Here is a 17,281-nt window from a genome sequence, read left to right as displayed (position 1 = left end):
TCCCTGTTAAAGGGGAGTTTTCCTCTCCACTGTCGCTTCATGCATGCTCAGTATGAGGGATTGCTGCAAAGCTATCAGCAATGCAGACGACTGTCCACTGTGGCTCTACGCTCTTTCAGGAGGAGTGAATGCTGCTTGGAGAGACTTGATGCAATCTGCTGGGTTTCCTTAGAGAGGAAACTTTTTGAGCAATCTGCATGATTTCACTGAATTTGACTCTTTGTAAAGTGCCTTGAGATGACATGTATCATGAATTAGCGTTATATAAATAAAACTGAATTGAATTTAATTGAAAGGTTCCCCACATGTTTATGTTTCTTCTATCTGTGGAAAATGGCTCTCGCTGTGGATTGCTGGAGTTCAAAATCTGTAGAAATGGCTTTGTTACCCTTTCCAGACAGATAGATGTTAGCAACTTTGTTTCTTATCTCCCCTTAAACTTCTTCAGATAAGGGTATGATAACAACAATGGCAATTGCTTTTTCTCATAGAGTCAAGTTTGTTTGGATAGCTTTTTTCCCCCTTAATAGAATAAATCATTACTTAAAAAACAGGTTATTTACTGAGGTTTTCTTTGTTTGATGATCTAAAACAAGTTTGACAACAAAGCAAAAACAGAAGAAAATCTGTAAGAGGGGCCATACTTCACCACGGCACAGTAACAGTCATAAAGTTCAGAAGGAGCAGCAGCTGCTTAAATATATTTATATAGATCTGAGTCTGAATCCAATATCAGCAACATACTGTTGAATGTTTCCAAGGCAACTAGTTTATTCACATCCTGTCTGAAACATTTTTAATCAATCATCATAAAATTGATTCGATGACACACCCAGCATATATAATGTTACTGTAAAATTTTAAAGGTGTCAAAAAATGGGTTACTGGTCAGGAGTTCACATAATAGTCATTCTTCTGAAGAAATACATGAAATATCAGTCAGATAACCGAAATAAATGCTGGTGTGTAGATGTCATTTCTGACCTGCAGCAGTGAATGAACTGAATTCACGAAGCATTTTTACTATCCCGTTTGAAGCTAAAAGGGCTTTTGTTGCAGATGGGGCTTTTGTGAATTCTCTGCAGTGAGAGCATTTCGCTATCACCACAAGCTCCTGAGTCACAGCGGCTCCGATTCCCCCTAAACCGCGTCAAACGAGAAGGAGCTCCATGTCGAATTTGGCTGGGTGAAGTTGTGGTTTTATTGTGAGAGGGGGAAGATACCAAGTTATATTGTTGGGTAGTGTGAAGGTGCACGATTTAAATCTGCTGAGGGAAAAGTGTAACTGTTTTCAATTCATTAAACTTTGATCAACTTTGAGCAGTCAAAAATTATAAAACATGACTCTGTCCACATCTTCCAGTGTCATCTTACAGGGTATATGTTACTAGATCACAAATGTGATGTAGAAGTGATATTGTGTCTACCAAACGTGTTTGGTCTAAGAAGCCTGTTTCAATTACTTCTGATCCTCTGTCCAGCTCAAGGTTTAACTTTGATTCATACTGTTGAAATGATCAACTTCTAAAGAACTACAATGGAGAGCTTCTCATTATAGGTTACTCCATCAAGTAGACCTAGAGTTTCAGCAATAATAACACATTTTAGTCCAAAATGTTTTGTCTCCACGTCTTAATTAAGTTTTTACTGCTCAAAAGAAATTGATTACATAGCTTAAAATAAAGGCTGCTCTGATTCGAACACAGAATGGATCATTCCACTTAGGGTAAGCTCGATTATAAAAGTGAATCAACCTCATTATCACGCTTCTTCCCTGCGTATTAAAGCGCAGTAATAACTCTGACACTGGCAGTCACCCAAGAGTAATTCATAGGAGATAATTTTGGAACCGGCATGAAATGAAAATGCAAAGGTTCCTAAAAACCAGGAGCAACACAAATCTCTGTATGTGACCTTTGGCTGTTTCTCTCCAGCTCCTTTCAGAAAGATTCAATATCTCTTTTTGTGTAATTTTGCCAACAGTTAACAATAATCGAACAATTCTTCCTTTGCTCTTTTCTGACAGAGCAATACTTCGTGTTGGCTTAACAAGCCAGGAGGGATTCAATGATTATTATGAAGCGATCCCTCGACGAAGACTTTAAAGAGTCTCCCCTGTGAGAGATGACACAGCCACCTAATGCAGCATCTCTATTTTTACAGGGGATTTTATAGCCAAGGTCTGCAAGTCCATCTGCAATGCAGATAATAGTGTCTATTTGCAGGACTTTGTTGCCTGAGAGGTATTATTATTATTATTATTATAACTAGGTTAGGGAAAGTCAGTGCCCCTAAATTTAGCTATGAACTACAACACAGTCAGGCATCATTAAAAAAATAAAGGGATTATTAATAATTTGCACAAAGAAAAATCTGCAACGTGTGGGATGTATTTGAATTCAGCTTGCCTGACTGAATGTTTTTATAGAAACCCCTTTCACTGCAGTTACAGCTTCCAGACTTCTGTGAGCAGTGCACAACCGGACCTTAATGGAAACCTTAACCCAAAACTTACTGGCCTGTAAATAAAGTTGGTTTCAGAACTTCAAGCATCGGTGTTCAGCTGAGTGACGTTGGATAGAGAGCATCTTAACATCAGTTTTAAAAGGTTTTGTTACACATTCAATTGGATTTACGCTTAGACTTTGACTAGACCGTTCCAACAAATGAACATGCTTTGATCCAAACCATTTCCTTGTGACTCTAGCCGTATGTTTAGGGTTCTTGTTCCAGTCAAGGTTAACCTAAACTCTAGTCTCAAGTTTTTTAATGTCTCTAACATGTTGCCTTCCAGAATTACCTTATATTTAGCGCCATATAACCATTGACTCTGACCAGCTTTCTTGTTCCTACTGAAGAAAAGCAAACCAGCATGATGCTGCCGCCACCATACTTCACTGTGGAGACTGTATGGTAAGAGGGAATTGTATTTTAACCTTTTGACCAAATGCAGGTCCAAAAGTTGATTTTTTTTCTGTCTTCCAAGCAGAGCACATTCTTCCCCATATTTCTTTGTCACCTGCATGGTTTGTGGCTAAATTCATATCAACAAACTATTTTTATTATGATGGTATCACTCTCAGATTTACTTTGGCCCAGCTGAAAGAAAGCAACTCTCCGGTTTTCTGTCGGAAATTCCTAGGTTTTATTTGCAATCCTATTTATCCAAACTCGTCTGCTTTTGATTACTATCTGCAAGGTAAAATTGGAAATCAAAACTGTTTCCATCATGTTTAATCTTTAGAATGCAATGACTTGTTTTTGTGGCATTAGAAAATAAATCTGATGCTGGTGTGAGTCGTTAATGAACAGAAATAAGATTTTTCACCTCGACAGTGCCTTTGCAAAAGGATTCACCCACCTTGGCATTTTTCATGTTTTGTTGCCTCAAAATGCAGACTTAAAATGGTTTGCTTGAGAGTTTGCACCATTTAATTTAAAGAACATGCCTAAGGTTTTGAAGATGTATATATATTTTTTTTATTTTGAAGCAAACAATATATAGGAAATAATATCAGAAAGATTCAGCGTGCATCACTGTTCACCCCTCCTAAAGTCAGTACTTTGTAGAGCCATGTTTTGCAGATATTTCAGATATATATATATATATATATATATATATATATATAGACTCTTTGCTTAGGCTATAAAGAACCTACAGCAGAGACTAACCTGTAAGTGAGACAGCATTAAGAAAGAGTGAGTCACAAATTTATTTTTAAGGGTCAGGGTAAAAGACAGCTTAGGAGGTCCAAAGATGCAACCAAGAATAATTTAGAAAATAACAAAACTAAAGGATGCAGTAAGTGAAAAATTTAACATGTAAAGTGAATTAAGTCCAGAGACTTAAACTGATGTAGGTTAAAAAAAAATAAAAAATCAGCGCTCTGATTGTGCTCCAGGGAAATGGGTTTCCTTTCAAATCCCATCCTGAACTTCTTAACAACTTTGGTAAATGGTTGCATCAGAACTTTGTAGCAAATGGGGTGGATGCATGTGCACATGCCAATTCTAGGTGTTTTTCTTTTTAAGTCATCTATCTATCTATCTATCTATCTATCTATCTATCTATCTATCTATCTATCTATCTATCTATCTATCTATCTATCTATCTATCTATCCATACGTTTCTCATTTTACTTCACCACTTTAGAATATTTTGTGCAGATCCATCACATAAAATGAATAAATATTTAAATTGCAGGCTGAAATGTAATTAAATAGGTAAAAAGCAAGGGGGGATACTTTTGAAAGGCACTGTGTTACTTCCCCTATTATGACAGAAACATTAAAAGGTTGGAGCGGCTGGCAACATTTCATTTCAGGGCCATTTTAATTGTGCAAATTGTTGTTTTTTTTAACTGGCAACATCTAGGACACCTGTTGATTAACAGCACAAACAGAGGAATAATTAAACAAATGGAGAAGTGCTTGACATAATCAGAGTCCTGTGGCACAACAGGCAGCCTGCAGCATTGAATCCTCAGCTCTGTTCTGTGTATAATAATTGGCTACACAGTACATACAGTGTGTATATATATATATATATATATATATATATATATATATATATATATATATATATATATATATATATATATATATATATATATATATATATAGACTCTTTGCTTAGGCTATAAAGAACCTACAGCAGAGACTAACCTGTAAGTGAGACAGCATTAAGAAAGAGTGAGTCACAAATTTATTTTTAAGGGTCAGGGTAAAAGACAGCTTAGGAGGTCCAAAGATGCAACCAAGAATAATTTAGAAAATAACAAAACTAAAGGATGCAGTAAGTGAAAAATTTAACATGTAAAGTGAATTAAGTCCAGAGACTTAAACTGATGTAGGTTAAAAAAAAATAAAAAATCAGCGCAGGAAGCTCTGTTGGTGCACTGTTTCATTCTGTGCCCTGTTTTTGTAAAGAAATGCATTCCTGGAGTTTTTTGTTTTTAACTTTTTATTTTTTCTTATGTTACATAACTGAAAAGTAAGTGGAAAATACCTGAAAGGAGTTGAAGAATAGTTCAAAATACATGCGGATCTCCCAGCTCGGTCCTTCGAATGTATGAGGCATTCCAACGAAGATAATGTAGTGGATGCCAAACACTAGTACCAGCACAAGGGTGGACTTTGCCAATTTTCTGTAAGAAAAAAAATATAAATATATTTACAGTTTAAACCAGATATTTACATTCACCTATGTTTTTCAAATGTTCCTGTTGTTGGCTAGTGAGTATAAACAAAGCTATCTCTATTTTTTAAATTCAAAAATCACGAGACTTTCTCCAAAGTCAGGAGTTTACATACAACTACTTTGCATAATATTGCATTTAAACTATATAACAACAGTCAATTGTGTTGGATATCATTTTCCAAATAGTAACTTTGGCACATTTCTCCAAACAGAACTGGTGTAACCAAGTCAGGCTTTCTGACCACCTTGCTTGCATACACAATCAGACCGATTTCAAATTCCGATTTATTTGTTTATATAAACCAGGGACAATGCATGTTAATGAAGAAATTTAATGTTTGTAGCCCATAGTTAATTTTTATCTAGTTTTCCTTCGGCAGGTAAATTACTCAAATGAAATATATATATGCGCGCACCCACAAGCCATCAGTGTAATTTTATGAACAAAGTGGTAACACAGCTGCCGCATAGCATTACATGTGAAGCCCAGGATGGCAGTACAGCGACCACGTGCATAGATGATATTTCATCTGGATCACTACTGCATGCTTTTTTTCAAAATAGAATAGAATAGAAATATTACCTATTACCCCCAAGCTAGGAAATTGAGGTGCATTTTTAACTACCATTTGCCTGTTACAATGCAAAACAGTATTTTAGCTCACATAGCTCTTCAAACAGTGGATATAAATCTTTTATTAACAGTGTTTAAGTTGGCCATTCATTGCTTTATTTTAAATCACAAAGGCACTGAAAGTCAGGCCTGACGAGGAGCAGTTTAAGTGTCCTGGTGTCTTCTTCACAAATGATGGATGGAACTAGAGATGGACAGATGGATTGGGGTTTCGTCTGCAATGATGTAGGTGCTGCACTCTTCTGTTGTGGTGAGAAGAAAGGCAAAGAGCAAAGCTCCCAGTTTACCGGTCTGTCTACGTTCCAACCCTCACCGATGGTCATGAGGTAGGAATTAGGAACAAACAAACAAAAAAAGACAACCCAGATAAAAGTGACTGAAATTAGCTTCCTCCAGAGGGTGGCAGGGCTCAGCCTTAGAGATAGGATGAGGATCTAGGGTGAGGGTGAGCCACTACTTGTTGCTCCCTTAACCCAATGTTGTATGAGCGGAAGACCATAAAAGGAGAAATGGATGGAAAATATAAGCGTGCAGTTATTAAATATAGCGAATATTAAAAAAAATTGCAAATGGGTATGGTTGATGTTTTTATCTACAAAACATGTATATTTATGCATGAAAAACAACAGATTATTTACAAAACTTGTAAAAACTGCAAAACCAGCAAGGATTTAAACAACTTTTTGAGTTAGTTGGGAGCAGTGATGGTTATAAAGTTTACAGCTGCTGGGATTTGTGATAAGGCTCCTTTGTGCTCGGAGGAGGCGCCAGTCTGTCACTCGAGGAGCTCTCAATTTCTGCAACAGCTTCATGCATTGAGTAGGAGATTTTTTCCAAGAGTGACAATGATTATAAAGCTGCTCCAAAAACATAATTGAGATGGATTTCTGTACATGAGTAAAAAAGACATGATTGGAATATTTATGTCTAAAAACCTATTGCACAGAAGGCATTGGGGTGGGTACTTTAAAACAGTGATTTAGTTGTCCTTTAGCTATTTTGTAATCAATCTGGCAGCATGCTGAGGGTTGTTGCCAATGTGGAACACCGAAATGTGGCCATGCGTTAACATTCTGGCTGATTTCTTGAGATGCCACACTGCCACAAAATTTCCCTTCCTCACGAATCCGTCTACAGTCATATTTAATTTTTTAACTTTAAAATTATAATAGAGAACAATGTTGAAAACTTCATAACCACCCAACAAACTCAACAAGCTGTTTACATCCCTGCTGTTTTTGCAGTTTTTCATTCTTCTAAATAGTTTTTTTATGCATAAATACACATGCAGGTTTTGTAGATTTTTCTAATTTCTACAAATGTATTTATGCAATTTTTTTCTAATATGAATGTTTTTTCAATAACCAATATTTTTGTTACGTCAGATCTCTGCCCTTACTAAATAAAAAAATGTTCCTGATTCCTGATTACTGTACAGTCTTTTATTCTTGTTTTTTTTGTATTTTTACCTTTGTGTTTCTGCATTCTACCATTTGCATTTCACTTTGCTGCTGGTACGCCTGAATTTTTCCACTGAGGGACAATACAGGTTATTTCTATTATATTCTCCATCTCACGTTGTGGGTTTGATTTGCAAGATTTGGAAGCACTTTCCTATTTGCTTGCTGGGTAGGTTTAATTATCATTTACTTTTGCTTTCATCGCTTTACTTCTTCCTCTGCTGCGTCAAAGTCAGGTACATGTTTAGAATTAACAACAACTATTGCATTTGGCAAGTTTATACGGTCACCGGATAATCACACCTGATCACTATCATCTTTTCTGATAAATCGTCATCTCATCTACATAAAATGTCCTCGTCTGCAGCATTCAAAGCATGACTCTTCATGGATAATACACTGTAATTATTATGTTTCTATCTGACATGCTGACGCCAGCACCAGCAGGGAAGGAAAACACAGATAATTGCAGAGGTGTGAATGTATCTGTGTGTGTGTGTAGCTGTATGGCTAACGTAATGAGAGCTAGATTTAACTTTCAACTACTAAGTCAGGAGTAAAATCGTAAAACTTACAGTATTTCCGTTTTCTTTTGTAAAGTAAGGAACAGTGACATGAAACACAGGGATCACACCTTGTGTTTAATCAAAACAATCAGGCCCAGTAAACTCTGAAGCTCGACTACATCTATGTGAAAAAGTAAAGACACCCCATAAAAAAATCTGCTTTTTCAAGAGAAATATACTCGTGCTGTCGTCCAAACATTTTTTTTTATTTATCTTTGGAAAGAAATTGATTTGATTACAGGTAAACACAAAGGAAATCATCTAATTTCAGGTGTTAAATTAGACAGTATCAACAAAAATGTCCATTTTCACTCTTGTTGAGACACCCTCTCCTCAAGCTAGTCTTAACCTGAAATAACTTCATTAAGATACAGTCCTTTTCTTGTAGACATCTAGCAGTCTCTGGTATTGTTCTGAGAAAAGATTGACCCACTCTCCACCTTCAGCTGTGAGAAGTTTGAGCTGTCTCGCATGTACAGCTCCTTTCAAGTCACTCCGCAGCATCTTAATGAGTTCAACATCTGGACTTTGTCTCAGGCCAGAAATTTCTATTTCCTAATTTCCAGCCAGTCCTTGTTGGATTTACTGGTATTTTTTGGATTGTTATCAAGCTGATGTTTTGCATTATTTAGTTATTTTTTCACAGATGGCAGATGGCACAGATTTTCCCCAGGCACCATCTGATAAAGGGTAGAATTCATGGTGGCTTCAGTGATAGCTGGCCAGGGCCAGGACCTGACAACATGACGTTCACTCTCACTCCAACAGTCTGGAACACATCAAAGGAGATGTCTGAAGTTCAGACAAGACCTCCAAATGAAAATAAGTGAGAATGTCTTCATTTATTTCTTAAATTGTAAGTTTTTAATTTACTCTTGCATCGAATTTTAAAAGGTGTATTTTAGTTTTTACTGATTAGTCATGTTACTTGAATTTCTCAGTGTCCTAATTAAAGCAGCACCGTGGAACTTTTAGCCACTAGGGGCGCTAGACCTCTAACTTCCAGGTTTAGCGCCCCCGAAGGCCACTGAAAACACTGCACTGTTGCGAAATCAAACAGTCTCCCTCCGTGTTTTGGAATCTGATAGCAGATCAGGTTGGATCAGCAGATTGAGAAGTCATGGAGTTACTTATAAAGACAGGGCCAAATTCACCCCTCTAGATTAAAACATGTCTGATCAGGTAAGTGTCATAGCTCTTTTGTTGTTATGGCAGTCTGAGCTCAGACGTTACATTCAGCAACAGAGCCGACCCGCTCAAGTTACCTCAGCGAGTTTTTGGGCAACCTGAAAAAAATAGATCTCAAATTAAGCAATACTTGGGTCAGAACATACATGATTCTGCTTAAGCAGTGTATTTGTCCAGCTTAAATATTGTAAACAGTCAATCACAACACCAATGTAGAAAACAGCACCTCTCTGACCGCACAAAAGTCTGTCTTGTCATGTACACAGGCAGGCTCAAAAACTGAGGTTATAGAAATCTCCACTTTGGGCGGTTTTCAGAATTATTTGTTTTTAAAGATGTAAAAGGGAGTTAACGTGTGGATTAAATGCCCAGCCACATAAAAATGTGTTTTCTTAGATATCCGGCTATGTATTAACTAGGCCTGAATTACAGAAACCAAAAAACATTTATGCTGGGTAGCTTTATTTCTGGAGTGCTTGAGAGGTGAGTTCATTAGCAGATGGGAGACAGCTGGGCAGTGCAGGTAGCTGAGGCACCGTAGGAAGTTACTGGTTAGAAGTGGGAACTCGGGTAAACAGAAGTAAACACTAGCAGAGAAACAAACCTTGGAGTACGCAGACACTTAATTACCACATACTGTGAGCCAACAGCCAAGTCAGGAACTAAGATCTATCAAATGTAACCAAAGATTGCTGCTCAGAGCAAAATATAAAAGCATATAAAATACTGAAGTACAGAACAATTCTTAACCATCACATTATTCAGACGTCAGTCTGTAGCAGAGCCAGTGCTGTAAACCTCTGCTTTAGATGAGATGTTAACTCATGTAGGCAGCCGTTAGCATTGCTGTCTCACAGCAAGAAGGTCATTGGTTTCAATTCCAGCTGAAGTGTTGTTTACATGTTCTTTATGAGCTTATCTGAGTTGTCCCCAGGTTCTGTGGCTTCTTCCCACACCCTAGAAACATGCATTGTTAGTTAGGTTAATTGGCCACTCCAAAAGCTTTATGCTGTGCTTTGTGTCTAGTGACCTATCCAGGGTGCACACAATTCCTCATCCATTGACTTCTGGTGACAAGCACCATCCCAGGAGCCCTCAAGGATTAGTTAGGTGTAAAAAAAGGATCTGTTTGTCAAAATCAAGCTTCCACCCCAAAGATGTTTTTTAAGCCTAGATTTTGTTAACTTAAAATGGCTAGTCAAAAAAAAAGTCTTCACTGGGAATGAAGCTCCAAATCTTCTACATTGGAAGTATCTGTTCCTACTAACCTGCTGAAGACCAGTAGTAGTTTTGATGCATGTACTCCTGACCTCTAGAGAGAGTATTGAGTTACCTGGTATTTTACTATACTGTAATGGACCAAAAAAGGAAATCCGAGTAAAGATGTCATTCAGCTAAGAATAACACTGGCCTGTCTCTACCATCTGTATGCCTCCAAAATGTAATATATAAATATGACATGGTGTCAGAATAAAGGAGTAAAGAAATAAAGAGAATAACAGCCTGTGCTGGAAATTTAGTAATCCATCGCATTTGGCTGTAGATCAATAATTAATGCATAGAAAAATGATTAGTTCCGCTGAGTACAACACTGGCCTGTCTTGTCCATCTCAACGCCTCCACACGCAATACAATTAACATAACAAGAGTTAAAATGTTTTATATCTCCTTTTGGAGATAGAGGTTATAGTTTTAACACCGACAGTAAATCTCAAATATCCATATGCAGGGTCTGGTGCTTATACCCAGGGTTCATTGGCTGGGGTGTACCTCTTGATGGATCGCCAGCCATCATAGGAAAACACAGAGAGACGCATTTGACATGCACTCATACTTGTACCCAGACAATTCAGAAACTCCCACTTGCCTAACCTGTATATTTTTGGACAATGAAAAAAGACGAAGTATCCAGACAGAACCTCTGCAAGAAAGGTCTAATTGTAATTCAACTAAGGACCATGCTGCAAGGAAACAGTGTTAACATGTACAGCCAAGAAATACTATATTAGATAAATTTGCACTTCTAATAATTCAGATTTTCACTCTCTAACTTCCTAAACTTTAGGTGTTTTGTATTAAACAGTGTCTGGGATAAAAATATTTGATGAAATTGGGTTAAAATACCTAGTATTGCAGAAAGGTTTCTATGAATGAGTGCAGTTAGAAAACTTACGCAAAAAAAAATATTACTGGAAAATCTGGCTTTAAATATTCATGAAGGAAAGTCATTCATGTCTACCGTGTCATTATTTAACTGTTCCCCATGACTGAGCATGATACATGGATGTCTTCTTCCACACAGTGCCTATTGAAAAATATTATCATACCATTCAATGTTAAAAAGCTTAATGTATGAAACATTAAACAGGTTTTTCCTGTCCACGCTGAGAATCTAAGGATTTGCTTTCTTTTGCATCAGCTCCGCATAAGACTCAACTAAAGATTTTTGAAATATTTTAGTTTACAGTTGGGTTTATAATTTTAGTAATAGATAGTGTGAGTCATACTTTGATTGGCCGCGCTTTCCTCATTACTGAGAAAATTTGTGGTCTGAGAACAAATGTGAGAGGTTTTAAATAAATAGCCTGGGAGGGATGCACTTTTTCCCCCTTAGAAAACATACAGAAAACAACTGAGAATGTCCAATCACAAGTATCAGAATATGGTAACAATTGAGGCATTGTTAAATGTTGATTTCACTGACAAAGCTTAACTCCTCGTGCCTGTTGGTGCATTTTCTGTCATTTCAGATAAGCTACACGCCCGTATGGTTAGAAATCACTGCCTATTTTAGTGTAGAGGTCATGTTTCCCCTAAAAATTTGAGGGTATTCCAGCATTATAAATCATATGCAAAGTGGAACAGAGAAACTGAAACGCAGAGGAAACGGGACAGCATTAGCTTAACATTTCAGCTAATGGCTCTGTGTGTATATATATATATATATATATATATATATATATATATATATATATATATATATATATATATATATATGCTTCCTTAAATCCTACAGTCTCTTCATGTAATCCCAGAACCACTCGTAGATGTTGAGATCAGGGCTCTGTGGGGGCCGATCCGTCACTTCGTGTTCTTTTTTAAGCTAAAGATAGTTTTCAATTAACTTGGCTGGTATGGTCGGGGTTGTTGTCCTGCTGCAACATACATTTGAGGAAAGTTATACACCTTCCTGATGGTTTTCAATGAAGGATTAGTATTCTGCCTGTATTTTTCAGCATTAAGGACACCGTTAATCCTGACTAATTTTGCAGAAATACAGCTCCATACTACCAAGGAACCTCCACCATGCTTTACTGTTGCCTGCAGACAATTATTACTGAACTGTTCAGCCCTTCGCTGAACAAACTGCCTTCTGCTACAGCAAAAGATTAAAAGGTTTGATTCATCAGCCCAGAGCACCTGCTGCCATTTTTCTGCACCACAGTTCTAATGTTTTTGTGCACTATTGAGTTGCTTGACGTTGTTTCCAAGTCATCTTTCTTTTTGGCTCCAACTCTTCCATTAAGACGACTTCTAGCCAGACTTCTCCAGATCTCAGATGGAGGTACCTGTGTGTCACTGATTTCTGCCAGTTATGAGATGATGGCACCGCTGGACATCCTCTCATTAGAGAGGAAAATAAGCATGATGTGTTTTCTTCTGCTGTACTAAGTGTCCTTGGCCCGTCGCTGTATCTGTGATTTTCAATGTTGCACATTTCTTTGTGTTTCTTCAAAAGAGATTGATTAACACATCGTGAAACAGTCAATGTCGGCTTTGAAATATTTGTCTGGGTGAGACCTTGCTGATGCAGTATTACTACTGTACCTTGTCTCTTCTTGCTGTGCTCAGTTTTCCCACAATGTATGACCTGTGACCTGAAACTATCTTTCACAACCTCATCTTGGCAGCAGTGGTTGACTGTTTTTCACCTAGTTTTAGGCCTCCTCCACAGCTGTTTCTGTTTTAGTTAAAGACCATGTCATGTGACATTGATGAGCTTTAGGCTTGTTGAGCATAACAAGTGTTCCTGTTTACCTATAAGAATCGATGCTGGTTTGAAAGTCTAGGGCAACACCAAATGCTGTGATTTAGATTTTATGTTTTCTCATTTTTTGCATTTTGTAAATGGATAAAGATAAACATTCATTTACAATTTGTGAAATTATTCCTAATTTAATAAGGGGAAAACATGCAGTGGAGTCCCACGGTTGGGAATTGAACCCCAGATGGGGTGCATCAAGGACTAATGGCCATATGGATATATGGGCTGCACGTTCTACTGCAACAGCACGCACTGCCTTTGCTAGCTTATTTGCATCTGTTTAATTCTTCTCTGTTCACACAAACTATATTTCATTATGGCCACATTCCCAAAACATCTACCCTCATTCACATATTGATATGCACAAAACTAATCAGTGTGAAAGTTTCACTGAAAGGGAGTCTACAGACTACGTTTTTTTCTTCAGCCACTTTGACAACACTGCAGGGGTGGTGTTTATGTTTAAATAAAATCCTCGTTCTCTATCAAATCTGCCGACAAAATTATCATGCATATAAATTGAACACAACACGTAATTGGTTATTTCACGTATAATTATTTGTATGATGCTCTGAGGGGGAAATAAGGCACAGAATGCACTAAGCTGCAACTTTGTCGGCTCGTCTTTGCTGTAATTCGGGTTCCTTTGCACCCCAAAATTGTTTCTGGAATCTCAAAGAGTAACACTGTAGTTACAGTGATTGGGGTCCAGTTTGGCAGTTTGTAGAATTATATTTAAAGTGTTTATAGTAAAGCTTAAACAGAGAGGCAAACATAATTAGCAAAGGTTCCCAGTCACAAAGAGGGACATGTCCATAGAATGTGGCAGCTAATTTCTGCGTTGAGTACCAAATGTTTACTCATCCCTCAAAAACATTCCAGATTACACCTTTAATAACTCATAAAGAGGCAGATTATGTCTTTATGATATCGTCTTAGTATCATGATGTAAAAATAGTATATTTCAGTTAAAGATTCTCAAAAAGTGAGCCTCACTCACATTCATTCACAAGACTAGGCATCGAGAACTAAGGCTACGTTCACACTGCAGGCCTTAATCAGGGCCGGATTATCCATAAGGGCCAGTGGGCCAGTGCCCAGGGGCACCAACCATGGGGGGGGCACCACATGACACATGCTTTAAAAATATATTTTTCATAAATTGTTATATTATTTACTTGAAATTGTTGAAAGACCATGGATTATTCGTTTTGTGAACACTGATGTCACAATACTAATAAATGATAAATAAATCAAGATTTTTTTGATTTCAACATTTTAAAATGAGATATTTGAATATTGCTCAATGCTCATATGCCTACATGTAGTTGTGTAAGTTAGTAAATAGTAAATTACATTACAGAAATCCCCTTGATTATGTCTGATGTTTTTGACCAGAGGACAGCACGGGTAAGGGGGGGGGGGGTTGAGGTATAGTGGCACGACATTGTCTTAATACGGGCCTGGCCTTAAAGGTATACTATGCAACCGGGGTTGATTTTCCAGCGAGGCTCCCCCCAGAGGGCGAAAGTAAAAGTGCACTGTCGTAAAGATGCTCAGCTGTTCTGGGTTCTCCGTCAAGCCAGGCGCGGTTGTTTTGAGCTTAGCAGACAGGCAAACGCAACGAAAAGTGGAAAAAACTGCAGTACAAACAATGACTAACACAGTGAAGGTATGAACATCAAGCTTCCCGCAGCGCTATCTTGGCGAGGCGGCGGCGGCCGCCACCGCCGCGCCAAGCCGCGGCCGTGGTCACGGCCGCCGTGGCCTCGCCAGTTTTATTATTATTATTTTTTTTTTTTATGTTTGCGAGACGCTACCGCCACCGCCTCGCCAAGCCGCGACCACCGCCGCCTCGCCAAGCCGCGGTCGCGGCCGCCGCCGCCTCGCCAGTTTTATTATTATTATTATTATTATTATTATTATTATTATTTTTATTTTATTTTATTTTTTTATGTTGGCGAGACTCTACCGCCAAGCCACAGCCGCCTCGCCGCGGCCGCCGCGGTAGAGTCTCGCCAACATAAAAAAAAAATAATAATAAATAAAATAATAATAATAATAATAATAAAACTTGATATGCTTGCATGTTTATTTGACGTTAACTTGCGGCTCTTTGTTGTTGCTTTCGCGCGTGCATATAGTGAATGGCAGGGCAAAAATACATGGAGTTCTCACCGTAAAGCGAGACATCTGTGTGTGCGGGCCGTGAGCTCTTGCAATTGCAAGTGCGGTATTTCCCCCACAGACCCCCAGGGCGGCCGAGAAAACCTTTGTTCTACCTGAAATGACCCATTTAATCATCCAAAATGGTATGGAACACATTAATTAACTGAAAAATGTTGCATAGTATGCCTTTAATGCTGAATTCCGATTTTTTTTTTTTTTTTTTTTTTTATTTATTTTTTTTTTTTGTGAAATTTGATTTTTTGCATGTTCGTTAACATTTCCAAATATATGCGACAACAGTAACATCTCAAGCTTCATGCTTCTATGAAGGAAGTGGTGACTTAGATAGCATCACATTCCCCTTCTACAAACTGAGCACATATATGGAAGTACATACAATGGATGGAGAGCTACAACACACAATGTTACAACAAACTGCCGTCATAGACTATACATTTTAGTTATTTTTTCTTGATTTTAGCCAGTTTAACACAAACCTGTACTGTTTCCTGGTGTCATATCTGCCTGCGTTTGTCTCTCGAATCTTTGTGGCCAGCACTCGCACGATGTTCACAAACAGAATAAAGTTGAGCTGAAAAAGAAGAAAAAGAAATTGTGATGTAAATATGAAGAGCACATTAAAAATAAGACACTGATTACAGAAGTTTTTTTTTAGGAAATGTTCTTAGAAAGGTGTAATTATGTAAATCAAAAGATGGTCAAACAAATCTCCTCCACTTTGAAGATTATTCACAAGAATAACTATCTATAACGACCGTCTAATGCACTACATGAAGGAGCTGTACCGCTAATAAAGCCTTGTCATTTTTAAGGCTGTTAATCATACGGAGAGATGAAATGTAATTTCTACTCAGCCACTGCTCATTATCATCAGAATTATTTTAAGATCAATGAAATTGAAATAAAATAAGATGAAAAATGCAAATTAATTCTTGTGCTTTGTGCAACCACAGGCTTAGACCCAATTTATATAAAAGCTATGCTGTTTTGACAATATGACTCAACTAAAAAGGTCTGCTATATATTAAATATCAACAAATAGGCAACAACCGAAAGGTTAACTGTACTAAACAGACAAGCATTCTGTAATTGTGGAGGAAATACAGCTTTGGTCAGATGTTTATAGTCACTTATCATACATCTAAATGGTATTAATTTTACGCTTTTAATTACTTTTAATCATTAAATGAAAATATTCGTTTTTTTATCTTTTGAGATGATGAATTTTATGAAAATGTGTAGATTAAAACAATATTGTCCACAACTATAAGAGATTTTTGCAACTTGTACTTGTACTTTCTAGTTTCTCTTGCACTTTGGTCATTTTAAAATCAAGTTGTTACCATCAGACTATATTTCAATCTCCAACAACATTTATATTTTGTTTTCTAACTGGTTTGAATGTTTATGAGGAATGTTCATGGTCATAAAACAATAACTATACTTTACTAAACGGGGTTCTTCACCTAACCAAACTGAGCAACAAAGGACCAGAAACCTTACTCATAATGCCCCATCTAATGACATCTAAAATGTGTTTTATATGGCTCTAAACATGAAGAAATGAAATGCATTTTGTCAATTATGAAGTGCTGTCATGATCGATGAAGTGTTCAGTATGATGCACCTCAGATATGTAATTGTTTTTGGGTTAAGGGTGTAAGTTTACTTTGTGTCACAAGCCAGAGTGAGATACTTTTTACTGTGGTGTCACATTTTTCCGTTTTAAATTAACACCTGACCATCAGAGACTGAACAATCACTGCTCTATAACCAGTTGACCAGTTTTGAATTCATTCCCCTATTGATAACATGCTAGGCTTTGTTTATTTCATAGTTTGGGCTGCACAGTGGTACAGTTGATGCCACTTTTGCTTTGCAGCAAGAAGGTCTGGGGTTTGAATCTCGGCCGGGTCCTCTCCACATAGACATTGCGTGTCCTCTCCATCCATGTGTGAGTTTCAAAAAACATGCGTGTCATGTTTCATTTATTTGCCC

The 17,281-nt window shown here is 37.5% G+C and overlaps 1 protein-coding gene across 1 annotated transcript in view; it reads right to left on the bottom strand.

Annotated features, from left to right (window-relative positions):
• Positions 1-17,281, bottom strand: part of pth2ra (parathyroid hormone 2 receptor a) — an 89,019-nt gene that overhangs the window by 11,183 nt on the left and 60,555 nt on the right. Inside the window, exons 10-11 of the mRNA XM_036139587.1 lie at positions 15,760-15,854; positions 5,009-5,147 (exon numbers count right to left, since the gene is read on the bottom strand). Coding sequence (XP_035995480.1) covers positions 5,009-5,147; positions 15,760-15,854 — 234 coding nt within the window. The remainder of the gene's footprint in view (positions 1-5,008; positions 5,148-15,759; positions 15,855-17,281) is intronic.

The sequence above is a fragment of the Fundulus heteroclitus genome, chromosome 7 (genome assembly GCF_011125445.2).
Source record: "Fundulus heteroclitus isolate FHET01 chromosome 7, MU-UCD_Fhet_4.1, whole genome shotgun sequence".
NCBI lineage: Eukaryota > Metazoa > Chordata > Actinopteri > Cyprinodontiformes > Fundulidae > Fundulus > Fundulus heteroclitus.
Note: the sequence above shows the minus strand (reverse complement) of the source record. Positions and strands in the feature narration are given on the sequence as shown.